This window comes from Anolis sagrei, chromosome 5, assembly GCF_037176765.1.
Source record: "Anolis sagrei isolate rAnoSag1 chromosome 5, rAnoSag1.mat, whole genome shotgun sequence".
NCBI classification, from domain to species: Eukaryota; Metazoa; Chordata; class Lepidosauria; order Squamata; family Dactyloidae; genus Anolis; species Anolis sagrei.
In genome coordinates this window covers 189,818,595-189,833,706 of record NC_090025.1, presented here as the reverse complement: position 1 = coordinate 189,833,706, position 15,112 = coordinate 189,818,595, and the positions used below count along the sequence as shown (strand labels likewise).

At 41.7% G+C, this 15,112-nt stretch overlaps 1 protein-coding gene across 2 annotated transcripts in view; it reads right to left on the bottom strand.

Moving 5' to 3' along the window:
• PRKCQ (protein kinase C theta) overlaps positions 1–15,112 on the bottom strand; it is a 52,028-nt gene that overhangs the window by 12,203 nt on the left and 24,713 nt on the right. For both annotated transcript variants that reach the window (XM_067469333.1, XM_067469332.1), the window contains 10 exons: positions 13,946–14,006; positions 11,354–11,516; positions 10,683–10,714; positions 9,291–9,376; positions 6,498–6,627; positions 4,984–5,093; positions 4,484–4,601; positions 3,341–3,501; positions 2,467–2,640; positions 301–392 (listed from right to left, as the gene is read on the bottom strand). In XM_067469333.1, coding sequence (XP_067325434.1) covers positions 301–392; positions 2,467–2,640; positions 3,341–3,501; positions 4,484–4,601; positions 4,984–5,093; positions 6,498–6,627; positions 9,291–9,376; positions 10,683–10,714; positions 11,354–11,516; positions 13,946–14,006 — 1,127 coding nt within the window. The remainder of the gene's footprint in view (positions 1–300; positions 393–2,466; positions 2,641–3,340; positions 3,502–4,483; positions 4,602–4,983; positions 5,094–6,497; positions 6,628–9,290; positions 9,377–10,682; positions 10,715–11,353; positions 11,517–13,945; positions 14,007–15,112) is intronic.

Genomic DNA, 15,112 nt, shown 5'->3' with positions numbered 1-15,112 from the left:
AAAACCTACAACAACCCAGTGATTCCGGCTATGAAAAGCCTTCGACAATACATTGAACCCACTTTCCTAGTTCCAATAGACCTCACTGCCTCTGGGGATATTTGCCATAGATGCAGGCGAAATGTCAGGAGAAAATGCCTCTAGAACATGGCCATATAGCCCGAAAAAACCTGCAACAACCCAACTCTTCCCTTGTCATACAAGGATCTATTTTATTTTGCCTAATCCCTCTGTTTGTTTATGTCTTGTTCCTTAGTCCAGTCCCTCTCTGCTCATAGAACAAAACAGAGACCTTCTTACCTTGCTCTGCCGATGTCAAACTTGTGGCAGATCTGGATATGAAACATCAGGTCTCCACCATTGAGATACTCCATGACAAAAAAGAGGTTCTCCTAGCAAACAATATAGATTGTTTTACCATTACCTCTAATCCAAAATTTTCTGTCTTGAATACTTAATTCCTGCTCAAGGAGACTCATTAACATTGATGGGATTGAGTTCTGTGTTGACACACCATTCAATGTCTATTTCAACAGGCTTACACTAATTGGACTCATCCAATCCAATGATGGGCAAAAGGTGACCTGTGGACTCCATGCCCTTGGGTTCCACTTTTGTAGTAACTGAAGACCCTCATCCAATCCTCAAAGCACCTCAACCCTCATTAAAAAAACAACCAGGGCAAATTGAGTTTGCCTAGATCAATGGCGGGCAACTGGGGGAAACCAATGGGTTGCATTAGACTCCTAGGAAATATCAGTGTAATGTTAATATATATTATACAAGTTTAAAATGTCCATGCTGCTAGCTGTGAAAGAGTTAATCTTTGGAACATTATGAAGTATGCTTGGAACAGACAAGGAAGATGTTGCAATAAACTAGGAGTCTGGACACTGAATTAATGAGCTGATAACAGGTGGGTTTAAATATAGCAGATACTGTGCTGCCATGTGCTGGGCCTGTAATAATTGATTTTTTACACAGGACGTGCTCTTTGTGCCCAGCGGTGAGCCGGGGTGCCACGGGTGAGGGGCCTTCAAGGATTTTCCCATACACAGTCTTTAGAAGGCTTGAAATATTTAACAAAGTTCTTTATTATTGCTTAGGTCTTCAATAAAACAACAAACACTTCTTGGATCTTCAACAGATTAAACAAATGCTTCTTAACTTGCCCCAAAATAGACAGGCACCTTGCTTGGGGAAACTATTTCTTTCTTTAACAAGGAAAACCCTTTTTTAACCCCTCCCAGGCAATCTACTGTCTAAGCTTTGCTGATGTGGGTTCTACTACCGGTTCCAATCTGTGTCTTGGGTCCCGAGTAGACCTACCAGTCAAGGCTATATAGATTCTCCAGCTGGAGTTCTTTGGGTCTGTAAAACTGTTTTCTTCCGAAACTTTAAGACTGTTTCCCTCAAATGCTATAAAGCTGAGTGGCTGTAAGCTCCCAGCCAGAGTTTTGGGACTTTTCCCCACGGAATATCTGCCCCAGATGCTGTAGGAAATGAAGCTTTTCGGTGGATTGAGCTAATCCACGTCCTGTAGCTTAGCTTTCCACTATAAGACTGAACTAAAAATGGCTCCCTCTCTTCCCATGGCCCTGGGGAAAGAGGCGGAACCAAAACTTAACAATGATAAACAGGTGGCTAGCCCTATGATTGCAAACCAAGGGAAGCCACCTCGTTGCAAATGCATGGAACCTTGGAATATATGCAAACACTCAATGGAAAGAAAATGAAGCTGAAGCTCCTGGTACAGCTGTACCAGCACAGATACCATTTGTTTTCTCCTCTTCCCCCTTGCAGCTGACCGTGCTAATGAGTAAGTGTTATTGTAATGAATGAAATGTAAATAAAGATAAGAGCCGCTACTGAAGCAGAAATAACAGTCTGAAGTCAGTTAATTGGATGATAAGAAGCAAGTTGGCCAGCAAATTGCATTGACAGGAAACACCCTCCATCACATACTCTCACCACAATCCATAACTTATTTTGTTGCACACAAATATTCCCATTACTCTCTAGCTCTGTGGGTGGGATTTTCACCATGCTTTAGTGTGCACATTTTACTTCTAATTTACTTCTGGTTTTTTTTAAACTTGTTCTTAAAATGATCTTGGGGAAGAATGTGGCCAAAAATGCTTTGTCATGTCTTTGAGGGAGCCATATGGCCATACCTAGCCTACTCTTGGTCTCAATTAACATTGTCTACTACTGTCTCGTGTATTGTTTAGACCAGGCTTGCACAATCTGTGACTCTCCAGGTGTTTTGGACTTCATCTCCCAGCATTCCTGATCATTGGATAAGCTGGCTATGACTTCTGGGAGTTGGAGTCTTTCCGACCAAGTTGTGCAGACTTAGTGTAGATCAACCATGGGCAAACCTTGGCCCTCCAGGTATTTTGGACTTCAACTTCCACAATTCCTAACAGCCTGGTCTAGATGAACAAGAGAAAAAAATAATTTTACCTGGGTTTGGAATGTGCAGAAAACATGGGTGAGAAAAGGGTGCTCCCAAGCCAGTGACAGGACACGTTTTTCAACCATGGTACATTCAACGTCATCGTCCATAAGCACAACTTCCTTCTTCAGTGCTTTCATGGCGAAAAACTGGTTGGTGGCCTTGAGTTCGACAAGGAAAACCTGGAGCAAAAAATCTTCCTTAATAAGCAGGGATGTAGAAAAGTTTTGTGAAGTTACGAGCAAGCGTAGAATTTAGAAATAGGTGCCAAATTGAGCGTTCCTGAGAAAAATCATTTGTATGTGTATTGGTGTGCTATTCGGCATTTCTTAATTTTTACAGTGGGCACATTCAAAATACAGAATTTAATACACAATGAGTCTCTTGGAACAGAGGAAAGCTCCATATAAACAACAGCAGCAGCAGCAACAACAACAACGACGATTTTACAGAAGGTGTTGTCAAAGGCTTTCATGCCTGAATCACTGGATTGCTGTGAATTTTCCAGGCTGTATGGCCATGTTCCAGAAGCATACTCTCCTGACATTTTGCTAGAGAGGTACCTCACAACCTCTGAGGATGCTTGCAATAGATGTGGGTGAAACATCAGGAGAGAATGCTTCTGGAACATGGACAGACAGACCCGAAAACTCACAGCAACCCAGATTATACAGAAATCATTGAGTGTTCTTTCAAGTCAGTTGCAGAACTATTTCACACAGACTATTTAGACCTGAAATTAATTAAAATTTGATAACTGTGGAGCCATTTCTTTATTGAGATCTGATATAAGGCAGGATTTAAAAAGATGTATGGCTTTTCTTATAAAAGAAAAAAAACCCACACGTAATTAATGAAATGAGTTTCGTATTTACTTCTTACCTTGCCAAAGCTCCCTTTCCCCAACATTTTGTGCAAGACAAAATCCTCGATGGTTAATTTCGGGAGGTCTGCTCGGACATCTTGCCTTGGTTCAAGTTCCACAGGAGAATCGGAACGTGTCACGTCTTCTGCTGGCGTCTCCCAAGTGACTCCTTGAGGCTCTACAATAGATCCCAGCACATTTATATCAGGACGACCCCCAAGAATAGGTTGCCTGAGGCAGAGCATACTACCTCAAAATGGGCAATTTATTTTTGGTGAAATGAGGTAGAAAATCTCATCAACTCCCAGTGGCGATTGGTAGCTTCCATGTCAGAGATGTGATAATCCATTCTGGATTTTCACATGAATTTTACAGGTGAGATTCAAGGTTTTTAACTCAATGCCAAAAATACATCAAGTCACATCTTGTATAACTCTTCCCTAAATTTTAGTTTAAACACCAAATATTCAATTCATAGTACCAAGCCTATTTTGGGGATATTTTTATTAATATTTATTTACAGCTTTTATATTCCCTGCAGGGGACTCAGTGTACAGATTACAGTGTACACATATATGGCAAACATTCAATGCCAATTTTTGACATACAAACATATACAGTCATACACAGAGGCTATTTAACTTTTTCTGGCTGCCAGGGGAGCTGTCGCTTTCATCGTCCATCTGCGACGCTGATGAAGCACTTCCACATTCCCCGCATGCTTCCCCGCTGGAATGCTTTGCTGGAGTCTTCTTTATGGCCTCATAAATCAGTTAATTTAGCCTCCCCACACTTTACGGTGGTACCTAATTTTCCTACTTGACAGATGCAACTGTCTTTTGGGTTGGAAAGGTCAACAACAGGCTACACACAATTGGTTGGAAAACTACTCCAACCCGGGCTGGCTTCGAACTCATGATCTTTTGGTCAGAGTGATCTTAATGCAGCTGACACTCAGCCAGCTGCGCCATAATCCCGGTGCCTGCGCCACAATCCCGGATAGGGGTCCTGTCAACCAGCAAAATTACTGTGCAAAATTAGGTTCGAATCCGGGGAGACATTGTAGTCCAACAGAGTGATGTGCCCAAGCTCTAGTGAAGAGGGGAAGTTATTGTCCAAAGGAAGCAAATGAGTACAAATAAAGAAACAACATGTAATACCTTTTTTCTCTGTTGGAGGCACTGGCACCGAAGGGGTGGAAGGCTCCTCTTTCTCAGGGAAGATGATCTCAACTGGCCCTTCTCTTAAAATTTGTTCCGAATCATGTAAACTTCGAGCCTGGCTCAAATAAAAACATATGCCAGGAAAATGAAACATGACAGATATGCTACATGCAGGATCAATGTTTGAAATCCTAGGCTTTGGAAAGAATTAAATCAAAACATTGCAGAAGACAGTTAGGCTCTCTAATGTTTTCTCTAGGTAGAACAAGGTGATGAAAGCATGGTTCTTCATTCAATCCTTTGGCTCAAGATTCAGGTTACCTCCCAGCTTATCTTGTTGAATCAGTGGTCAGTGTAGATTTTCCCCAAGACTCTGTCATCATACCCAAATATTCCCATAAATTTGATCCTGGAACTTTTGATATTTTGTGGGACTGGCAAATACTGGGCAAAATCTATCCCATAGGCTTTGCATTTCCCCCATCTTGCATCCTTACCTGCTGCCGGCTCTCGATCAAGGCCAACGCTTCCGCCATGAGTTTCTGGTTGACGCCGCAGAGGTTTGCCACTTTCATTTGGCATTTGTGGTGGACGTTCATGGTGCAGGCTGCAAGGAAGGCATTTTGTCAAGAGTTGAGGGACACTCCCATGTCAAATACCTGCAAAATCCTGCCGGCTGCTTCTGTTTTAAACATTATCTATTAAGATATAAATACATTTCCCCCAAAACTTGAAAGCACCAATCCTATCTGGTCTTGAAAGTTAGGCTGAAGCAAGCTTAATTTATGGAGATTGAATAATTTGTGGATTTGATTAATATGATCTCTCTAGGAATTGATAGGTGTTCCAGTACAATCCTAAAGTCAACTTTCTAGAGATTCTTATAGAGGTGTTCTTCCAGGTAAAGAAGCACCAGGTTTTTCATCCATGGTTTTCCCTTTTTTGCATGTGTCTTGTGCCCCTACCAGAGCTGACTGTACTTGGACCACTATGGAATCTCAAGTGCCATAGGCTATATGAGGTATGGGCAAACTTGGACCCTCCGGGTGTTTTGGACTTCAACTCCCACAATTCCCAACAGCTGGTAGCCTACAAGAAAGGAGATTCCACCTGAACATTAAGAAGAACTTCCTGACTGCGAGAGCCATTCAGAAGTGGAACTATCTGCCCCGGAGTGTGGTGGAGGCTCCTTCTTTGGAGGCTTTTGAACAGAGGCTAGATGGCCATCTGTCAGGGGTGATTTAAACACAATTGTCCTGCTTCTTGGCAGGGGGTTGGACTGGATGGCCCACATGGTCTCTTCCAACTCTATGATTCTATGATTCTATGCTTCTAAGTCCAAAAGACTTGGAGGGCCCAAGTTTACCCATGCCTGGGCTATATTCAAAAAAGGGTAGAATTTGGAGCAACCTATGATGCTTCTTAATGTGGTTCAAGGTCACATTAACCTGGATCAGCCAATTCATCTCTCTTTCAGTGCAATGGATCAGTGAAGATACGTCATAGTCCAACGCCCAAGGCGCTATGTCACACTGATGTTCAACCTTGCCTGGCAAGGATTAACTCCACATCCACAACTGTTTACAGTATATGCAGGCCCCATATCTATGGTAGATATGTTGCAAGACCTCCCATGGATCCATGAAATGATGGATAACAGCAAAACTTATATTTTAACTATACTTAGGCTGTAAGCATAGCATAGAATAGCACTAGAAGACCTATAGAGGCCCATAAACACTTCTAGGTTGGGGCATGGGTTGGTGAAACAATGAATACTGAATCCATGGATAAGTGGGTTGTATACAATACTACCACATTAAGTTTGAGATCATACCACTACTTTATGCGAGTAATATTTTACTGTTGTAAGAAATGAAAATCTCAGAGCTTGAAATATGCTTTTTGACCAGACAACATGGCTGATTAGAGCTATGGGAGTTTTCCAAGCTCTGCATTTACCAGTGTAATGTTCTTTGGCATTGAGAGCAAGTACAGCACCTGGACTCACCTTCACATTTCAGGCCCTGCCTGGTGAGGCCCCATAGCAGTGTTCCACAGTGGTCACAAAAAGTGGGGCTTTTGTAATTGTAGACCTTAAACCGGTGGGGCATATCAATCTTAAACCTCTCCTTGTGGAACTGCAAGAAAGAAAGAAAGGTTCTGATGATACTCAGCATTGGAATCTAGTAGTCCTCTTTCTCAATATACAGTGAGCCCTTGGAATCTTCTGAAGTTTGGTCCCAAAATCTGCTATCGATACTAAAATCCATGGATATCCAAGTCCGATTATAGACAATGGGGTAGCAAAGAGAGATAGAGAGAGAAGCGCAAAGGTTGTCCCCTGACATTAAGTCCAGTCATGTCCGACTCTGAGGGTTGGTGCTCATCTCCATTTCTAAGCCGAAGAGCCAGCATTGTCCGTAGACACCTCATGTGGTCGGCATGACTGCATAGAGCACCGTTACACTCCTGCCGGAGCAGTGCCTATTGATCTACTCACATTTGCATGTTTTCGAACTGCTAGGTTAGCAGAAGCTGGGGCTAACAGCAGAAGCTCACGACACTCCCTGGATTCGAACCTGCAACCTTTTGGTCAACAAGCTCAGCAGCTCAGCAGTTTAACCTACTGTGCCAACGGGCTCTCTCTCTCTCTCTCTCTCTTTACACACACACACACACACACACACACACACACTCACAGACTCAAACAACCATGGCACATATAGATTACAGACAATCCCCATGTTACAAACAGGATAGGTTCTGTAGGTTTGTTCTTATGTTGAATTTGTATATAAGTTGGAGCAAAGACATTTTTAAAGTGTAACTCTAGCCAATATATATATATATTTAAGCTTTGGAGAGCATAGTGAAGGGTTAACACCCCTATGAGGTTTGTTTTGGTGTGTCTGCCCCTCACCTTACTTTCTGTCCCTGTGATGAATGGGTTTTGAAAAATGTGTCTTATTGTGGAAACAAGGATTGGTGATAAAGCTTCAGTGGAAACCACTTTTGCCTATGATAACTCTTTCAGGAATGAATTTCCCTTCCGAGGGGCAGATTCCTCTCACCTGTTGTCTCACTCACATTTATAAGTAGGATGTTTTTAACTCGGGGACTGCCTCTGTATAGATTTCCTTATGTAGATTTAAATAACTCCACCGTAAACACTGAAAGAGGATTCTATATTCAATTATGATTTGCATCAAAAATGTCACACATTTTTAGGAGCACTTTGGAAAGTTACTTATGTTACTTTTGGACACTCGGAGTCCCCAGTCAGTACAGACACAATCATTCTAACAGGAAGATTCTGGGATCCAGATTCAAAAAGTATCTTCTCTATGTTCTTTCCAAAGGCATTGAAGTTTTGTGTGTGTGTGTGTCAGAAGAGACTTGAGAAACTGCAAGTCGCTTCTGGTGTGAGAGAATTGGCCATTTGCAAGCATGTTGCCCAGGGGACACCTGGATGTTTGATGTTTTACCATCCTTGTGGGAGGCTTCTCATGTCCCTGCATGGGGAGCTGGAGCAGACAGAGGGAGCTCATCCACATTGTTCCTGGATTAAAACCGCTGACCTGTCAGTCAGCAGTCTTGCCGGCACAAGTATTTAACCTATTGCACCACTGGGGGCTTCATCATGGAAGTGAAATAAAGTATTTTTGTTTGCTAGATTATGGATGAACATTTTGTCAATACGACACATTGGAAAGTAGAGTATGCTACTGTTGAACTTGGGTGAAGACTATTGGATTCCAGTCTTCTTACCCATCCATGACAGAAAGCAATATTTCTTTGGAGAACTATGGTTTCATTCCTTTCTGTCAAAGCGATCTTATAATTGGTGTGATTGTCCAATAGATAATACCAAATAAAAAGGCTGAAATATGAATATTTCAATAGCCAGTGGACGTCTGTCAACTTCCACTGGATATTGACCACAGACTTGCATTGGAAGACCTAGAGATTCTTAGGGAGATGTTCCATGGACCCTAAATGATCAAGGGTCTGGAGAACAAGCCCTATGAGGAGCGGCTTAAGGAGCTGGGCATGTTTAGCCTGAAGAAGAGAAGGCTAAGAGGAGATATGATAGCCATGTATAAATATGTGAGAGGAAGTCATAAGGAGGAGGGAGCAAGCTTGTTTTCTGCTTCCCTGGAGACTAGGACGCGGAACAATGGCTTCAAACTACAAGGAGATTCCACCTGAACATTAGGAAGAACTTCCTGACTGCGAGAGCCGTTCAGCAGTGGAACTCTCTGCCCTGGAGTGTGGTGGAGGCTCTTTCTTTGGAAGCTTTTGAACAGAGGCTGGATGGCCATCTGTCAGGGGTGATTTGAATGCAATATTCCTGCTTCTTGGCAGGGGGTTGGACTGGATGGCCCATGAGGTCTCTTCCAACTCTTTGATTCTATGATTCTTTGACCCTTTGATCACAAATACAAATCAACCTTACAACATGCCATTGTGCAAACCACTTCCTGTACTCTAGCATGATTTCATACAGAAACATTTGTGTTGTTATATTTAATCTAGTGTTTTGACGTTCTTAACAAACTTTATGTTTAACCACCTTGAAGTGTTTCTCAAGGGGGTGCGTCTACACTGTAGAATTAATGCAGTTTGATACCACTTGAACTCCTGTGCTCAAATCTTTAGCTTTGTCTGCTAAAGATTACTGATGCCTCACCAAACTACAGCTCCCGGGATACCATAGCATTGAGTTATGGCAGTTCAAGTGGTGTTAAATTGCATCAATTCTCCATTGTAGATGCTGCTGCAACTTCATCCAGATGCTTACCATGGTTTCTCTGCTGTTGATAGCTGATCCTGTACATTTAGCAATCACTTTGTCAATGCACTTCTTGTGAATGGCAGCATTGCATTCTGGGGGAGAGAAGAGATAGACTTTTTCAAAACATTTCACTGTGACTTAGAAAAAATATATACCAGAAACATTGCTTTCTAAACGTCCCAACCTCTGAGGATGCTTGCCACAGATGCAGGTGAAACGTCAGGAGAGAATGCCTCTAGAACATGGCCATACAACCCGAAAAACCTACATCAACCCATTGCTTTCTAAGCGTTTCAATAGATTAACTGTAAGACTTCGTAGTCTCACTGAATGAGGAACAGTTACAAAGGATTATGAGCAAGGATTATGGATGAATGAAATCATGCACTTTCTATGTTTCGATCTGTTATTATTTTATGTATTTTATTTGCTTACCATTTTAACTATTTTTAGTTTATGGGATATGTTTTATAACTATGTTTAAGCTGCATTGGATCATGCTGGAATTTAAAACCATCTACGGGGGTCAGAAAGGCTGGGTATACATGAAGCAAATAGTAATAATAAATACAAATCTAGAATTGCAATATTGAACATTAGTCGTGACGTTTTTGCTGACTACTAACCCCAATTATCTGAATAGAAAACATATTTGTTTTGCAGGAAAGAAATGTCTTGTATGTCCAAAAAACAATTTCTCAACAGGAAAACCTTTGTCAATACAGAAAAACAGCAGAAAGAGATTCTGCACAGAAAATAATTCTATACAAAAAATGGGTTTTGCACAAAAAAACCAACATGTTTTTCTGTGCAGAATAATTCAACAACATTAAATGCCAAATGAAACCAACCCAACATTTGTGGTGGGGTATTACTAATTCTATATATACTCTATATATACTAATATATTTTTCCTACACATAGATCCCTACAATAGAGTTAAATTCATTAATTACGCTTAGTAAAAGACTGACACCAAGAACTAATAATAAAATAGAACAATTATAACGCTATACTGTAACAAAACCTATGAGAATATGGCTTGCAATTGTAAACTTCTGAATTGTTCATTTCTAGGAATTCCATTTGATAGTGTTTTTTTGCAAATAAATATAAAGCAAATCTTATTGAGTCGATGGGACTATTTTCAGGGAAAATAGGATTGTTGTTTTAATTCCTAATCATGTTGGATGAATATAATTCGACATGACAAGAGTCTTACAAAATCATTTGTAGAGTTGGGTTACCTTGTACTTTCATATATGCTTTGTTTTTTATGTTTGGCTGTTAAGTTTTAATTTCATTTAATTTTTTCCTCACTTCTCAGGTTTTTTAGTGCCTATGCAAACAATACATATTACTGCATTCATCAGTATTGCCATGAATAAAGTCACTTACGTCTGCATTGATAACCTTGTTTGTTAAGACCCCTGGAAAGCAGAAAGGAAAGAATAGTCATATTAAATAGAATAAAGATAATTGGGTAGAAGTTTGCATTTACACTGAGAAAATGATTATAGTATTACTTTAAATATGAAGAGCAGAGCAGCAAAGATGATGGAAAAGTTATTTTTTTGTACCATGGTTCCTGGAATACCCCAGTTACTGCGAGATGCTGGGAATTGTAGTCCAAAAAGATAACATTATCAAGCTCTGCATCTTTGTGTGCCTCAACACTTTAGAATTATTGCAGTTTGACACCACTTTAACTGCCGTGACTCAATTCTATGGGATCATGGGATTTGTAGTTTGGTGAAGTACCAGCATTTTTGGTGCAGAATCATAGAATCATAGAATCAAAGAGTTGGAAGAGACCTCATGGGCCATCCAGTCCAACCCCCTGCCAAGAAGCAGGAATATTGCATTCAAATCACCCCTGACAGATGGCCATCCAGCCTCTGCTTTAGAAGATCTTCTAAAACTGCAACCCCCATGATGCTATACTATTAAGTCGCAGAAGTCAAAGTGATGCCAAACTGCATCAATTCTACAGTGCAGGTGCACCCTTTCTTTGCCCAAACAGGCTTTGGGTCATGATATTTTTTTTAAAAGGCAAAAGTGTGTCATACCAGACAAATTCGTGGCAAACGGAGCAGAATGTGGGCTGAGGGAAGAAAGTAGCGGTGAACTCGTGACACTTGACATCGTGAATCTTGGCCTGCTTGATGGCTCCCCTGCGTTGGTGCAGAGAGAAAAACCCTTCCTTTTCACAGTCTATAAACTCCGGATCATCTGGGTGGAGAGCAGAGAAAGAGAAGTCAAGTTACACATTTTTTAAATTGGTATTATGAAGAAATTTGTGGTCAGGCCATTCACCGAAATAGCGTGTATTTAAATCAGTCTGAAGAGCTGTCAGCTTTGAAAACCCCTCTAAAAATAGCAGACCACACTTCCCAAAATGTCAGGAGAATTAGCAAATCATCCAGCTAATAAGGCTTTGCAGAGCAGGAGGGAGGATCCTACACAGTTGACTCTCCACATTTGTTGGAGACCCCTGTGAAAGTGGGAAAAACATAAATATAAACACTATTTCACTTCTTCATTAACCCTTGAGTGGAAGCAGCTTAAGGAGCTGGGCGTGTTTAGCCTGAAGAAGAGAAGGCTGAGAGGAGATATGATAGCCATGTATAAATATGTGAGAGGAAGTCACAGGGAGGAGGGAGCAAGCTTGTTTTCTGCTTCCCTGGAGACTAGGTTGCGAAACTATGGCTTCAAACTACAAGAAATGAGATTCCATCTGAACATGAGGAAGAACTTCCTGACTGTGAGAGCCGTTCAGCAGTGGAACTCTCTGCCTCGGAGTGTGGTGGAGGCTCCTTCTTTGGAAGCTTTTAAACAGAGGCTGTATGGCCATCTGTCAGGGGTGATTTGAATGCAATATTGCTGCTTCTTGGCAGGGGGTTGGACTGGATGGCCCATGAGGTCTCTTCCAACTCTTTGATTCTATGAGTTCCCACCGTCAGCCCTAGCTTCTGTTTACCTAGCAGTTCGAAAACACCAATGTGAGTAGATAAATAGGTACCGCCTTGGCGGGGAGGTAAAAGGCACCCCAGAAAACATGTTGGCAATTCGATCAGGAAGGCATCCATGGACAACTGGCTCCTTGACATGGAAAAATGGAAGAACAGCACCTCCCCATGGCCAAGTCGAGCACAGGCTCCAGATGCCAGAGATGAAAAAAGAAGGAAGCTTTGCCTCTGTCTATGTACTGTCTGTCTTTGTTAATTGTATAATGGCATTGAATGTTTGCCATACATGTATTCTGTAATTCGCTCTGAGTACACTTGGGGAGATCGAGTGCAGTAAATATCTATCTATCTATCTATCTATCTATCTATCTATAGTATAGTATAGTATAGTATAGTATAGTATAGTATAGTATATCACAACCAGATACAGTGAAGACATCTGCCCTTGTGCTGTGCTACTCTGCTGCTGAGTATGCATGCCCAGTGTGGAACACATCTCACCACACTAAAGCAGTGGATGTGGCTCTTAATGAGACATGCCGCATTATCACAGGGTGCCTGCGCCCTACACCACTGGAAAAATTACACCGTCTAGCCGGTATTGCACCACCTGACATCCGCCGGGAAGTAGCAGCCAATAGTGAAAGGACCAAGGCAGAGACATCTCCAGCCCATCCCCTGTTTGGGTATCAGCCAGCACGTCAATGACTTAAATCTAGAAATAGTTTTCTAAGATCTACAGAGACACTCACTGGAACACCTCAGCAAGCGAGAGTCCAAAAGTGGCAGGCCCAAACCCAGTACCTCAACCAATGGCTGATACCCAATGAGAGACTCCCCCCTGGGCACACAGAGGACTGGGCGACCTGGAAGGCACTGAACAGACTGCGCTCTGGCACCACGAGATGCAGAGCCAACCTTCAGAAATGGGGCTACAAAGTGGAATCTACGACATGCGAGTGTGGAGAAGAGCAAACCACTGACCACCTGCTGCAATGCACCCTGAGCCCTGCCACATGCACAAGGGAGGACCTTCTTGCAGCAACACCAGAGGCACTCCAAGTGGCCAGAGACTGGTCAAAGGACATTTAATCAACTCTCATACTCACAAATTTTGTAATCTGCTTGTTTGCTTTGCTCTGTTAGAAATGTAATATAATTTGACTGGTTGTTCTGACACGACAAATAAATATAGTATATATACTTGGATGGTAGTCTGCCAATGCATAACTGATGCTGTAGGCTGTATTTCAGTGGAAGGAACTGGCAAAACTACCTCTGGATATCCCTTGATCAATAAAACCCTATGAAAAATTCATGGGCTTGCCATGAGTCAAAAGGTGTCTTAAAGGCATATATGAAAACAAACAATTTATACATAAATAAAGTAAATAAACAAATGAATAAAAGATTCCAAGGTTGGAAAGATAACCATCCATCACTCATCATTTAGAAGATTTCACTGCTTGACAGGCAGGTAAAATTGAGAGGTGTGAAGATCCAAGGAAATGTATTTTCAGAAACATTTATGAATATATATGCTGCCTATTCCACAATCAAAATGTGTCACTTCAGCTTCTTGCTTCACAGTTTGCTGAAAAGAAGGCATGAGATTCCCTCCTCGATTGGCTAAACCAGTTGGGGAATAAATGTTGAAACCAATAGAGATAAAACTGGAATATTTCCACTTGCCTGTGGTTTCCAGAAAGTATTTTGCATTCATTAGCATTCTGCCTTGCGGCTTCAGGTCTAGCTGAAAAACAGAAGAGAAAAGAAGGAAGGAAAGAAAGAATTACAACGCAATGCGATACTGGCCATTTCATGAAAGAATTTAGTGGAAAGTTCCCACCAAAATCAGACTGGAATGCATAGTTCAATGACAACTGTTCAAAGAGGACTATTAACAGCATTGTTTAGTCATTGCCAAAAATGCCAACCTGGAGAATATGGCCAAAGGGCACTCAATATGCAAATGTCAGCCTGTGGGATTTCAGCCTGGGATCTAGGAGATTTTACCAAACTAGAGATCCCAAGATTCCATGTCAGAGATTCCATGGCTGTTATAAGCAGTATCGAACTGCATTAAGTCTACAGTGTAGACACAGGCTAGGTCATCTAGTGTGACTCTGGGATCAGTATTGATGGAGATTGAACACAGAATCATGCTAGAGGCCCTAGGAACTCATACAGATAATATATAGATCTATATAGCTTTTGCCATCTTGACCATATGCTGGTTTAGCTTGGGGGCATGTGCCCCAGTTTTCATCTAGGACAGTGGTTCTCAACCTGTGGGTCTCCAGGTGTTTTGACCTACAACTACCAAAGATCTCAGCCAGTTTAGGATTTCTGGGAGTTGAAGGCCAAAACATCTGGGGACCCACAGGTTGAGAACCACTGATCTAGGATATTGGAGGGTATGGGACTTCAGTCTAGCTTTTGAAGGAATTCAAATTACCTGTCCAAACGTATCTCCCCTTACGAACCACTGAGGACTTTAAGATCATCTGGGGAGGCCCTGCTCTCGGTCCCGCCTTTGTCACAAGCACCTTTGGTGGGGATGAGAGACAGGGCCTTCTCAGTGGTGCCCCCTCGGCTATAGAATGCCCTCCCTAGGGAAATCAGATCTGCTCCCTCCCTCTTGACGTTTCGGAGGCAAGTTAAAATGTGGCTATTCAAGCAAGCGTTTACAAATACAGAGTAGCTAATATAGGAAATCGAATGACCTGACAATGGAATTGGACAATGCTTGAGAATAATGAGACGCTGATGATGTTGCTTTTATTGTTTTTGTGATGTCTTATACTGTAAATGTTTTTAATCTATTATGTTTTATGTATACTGATTTGTTGGAAACTG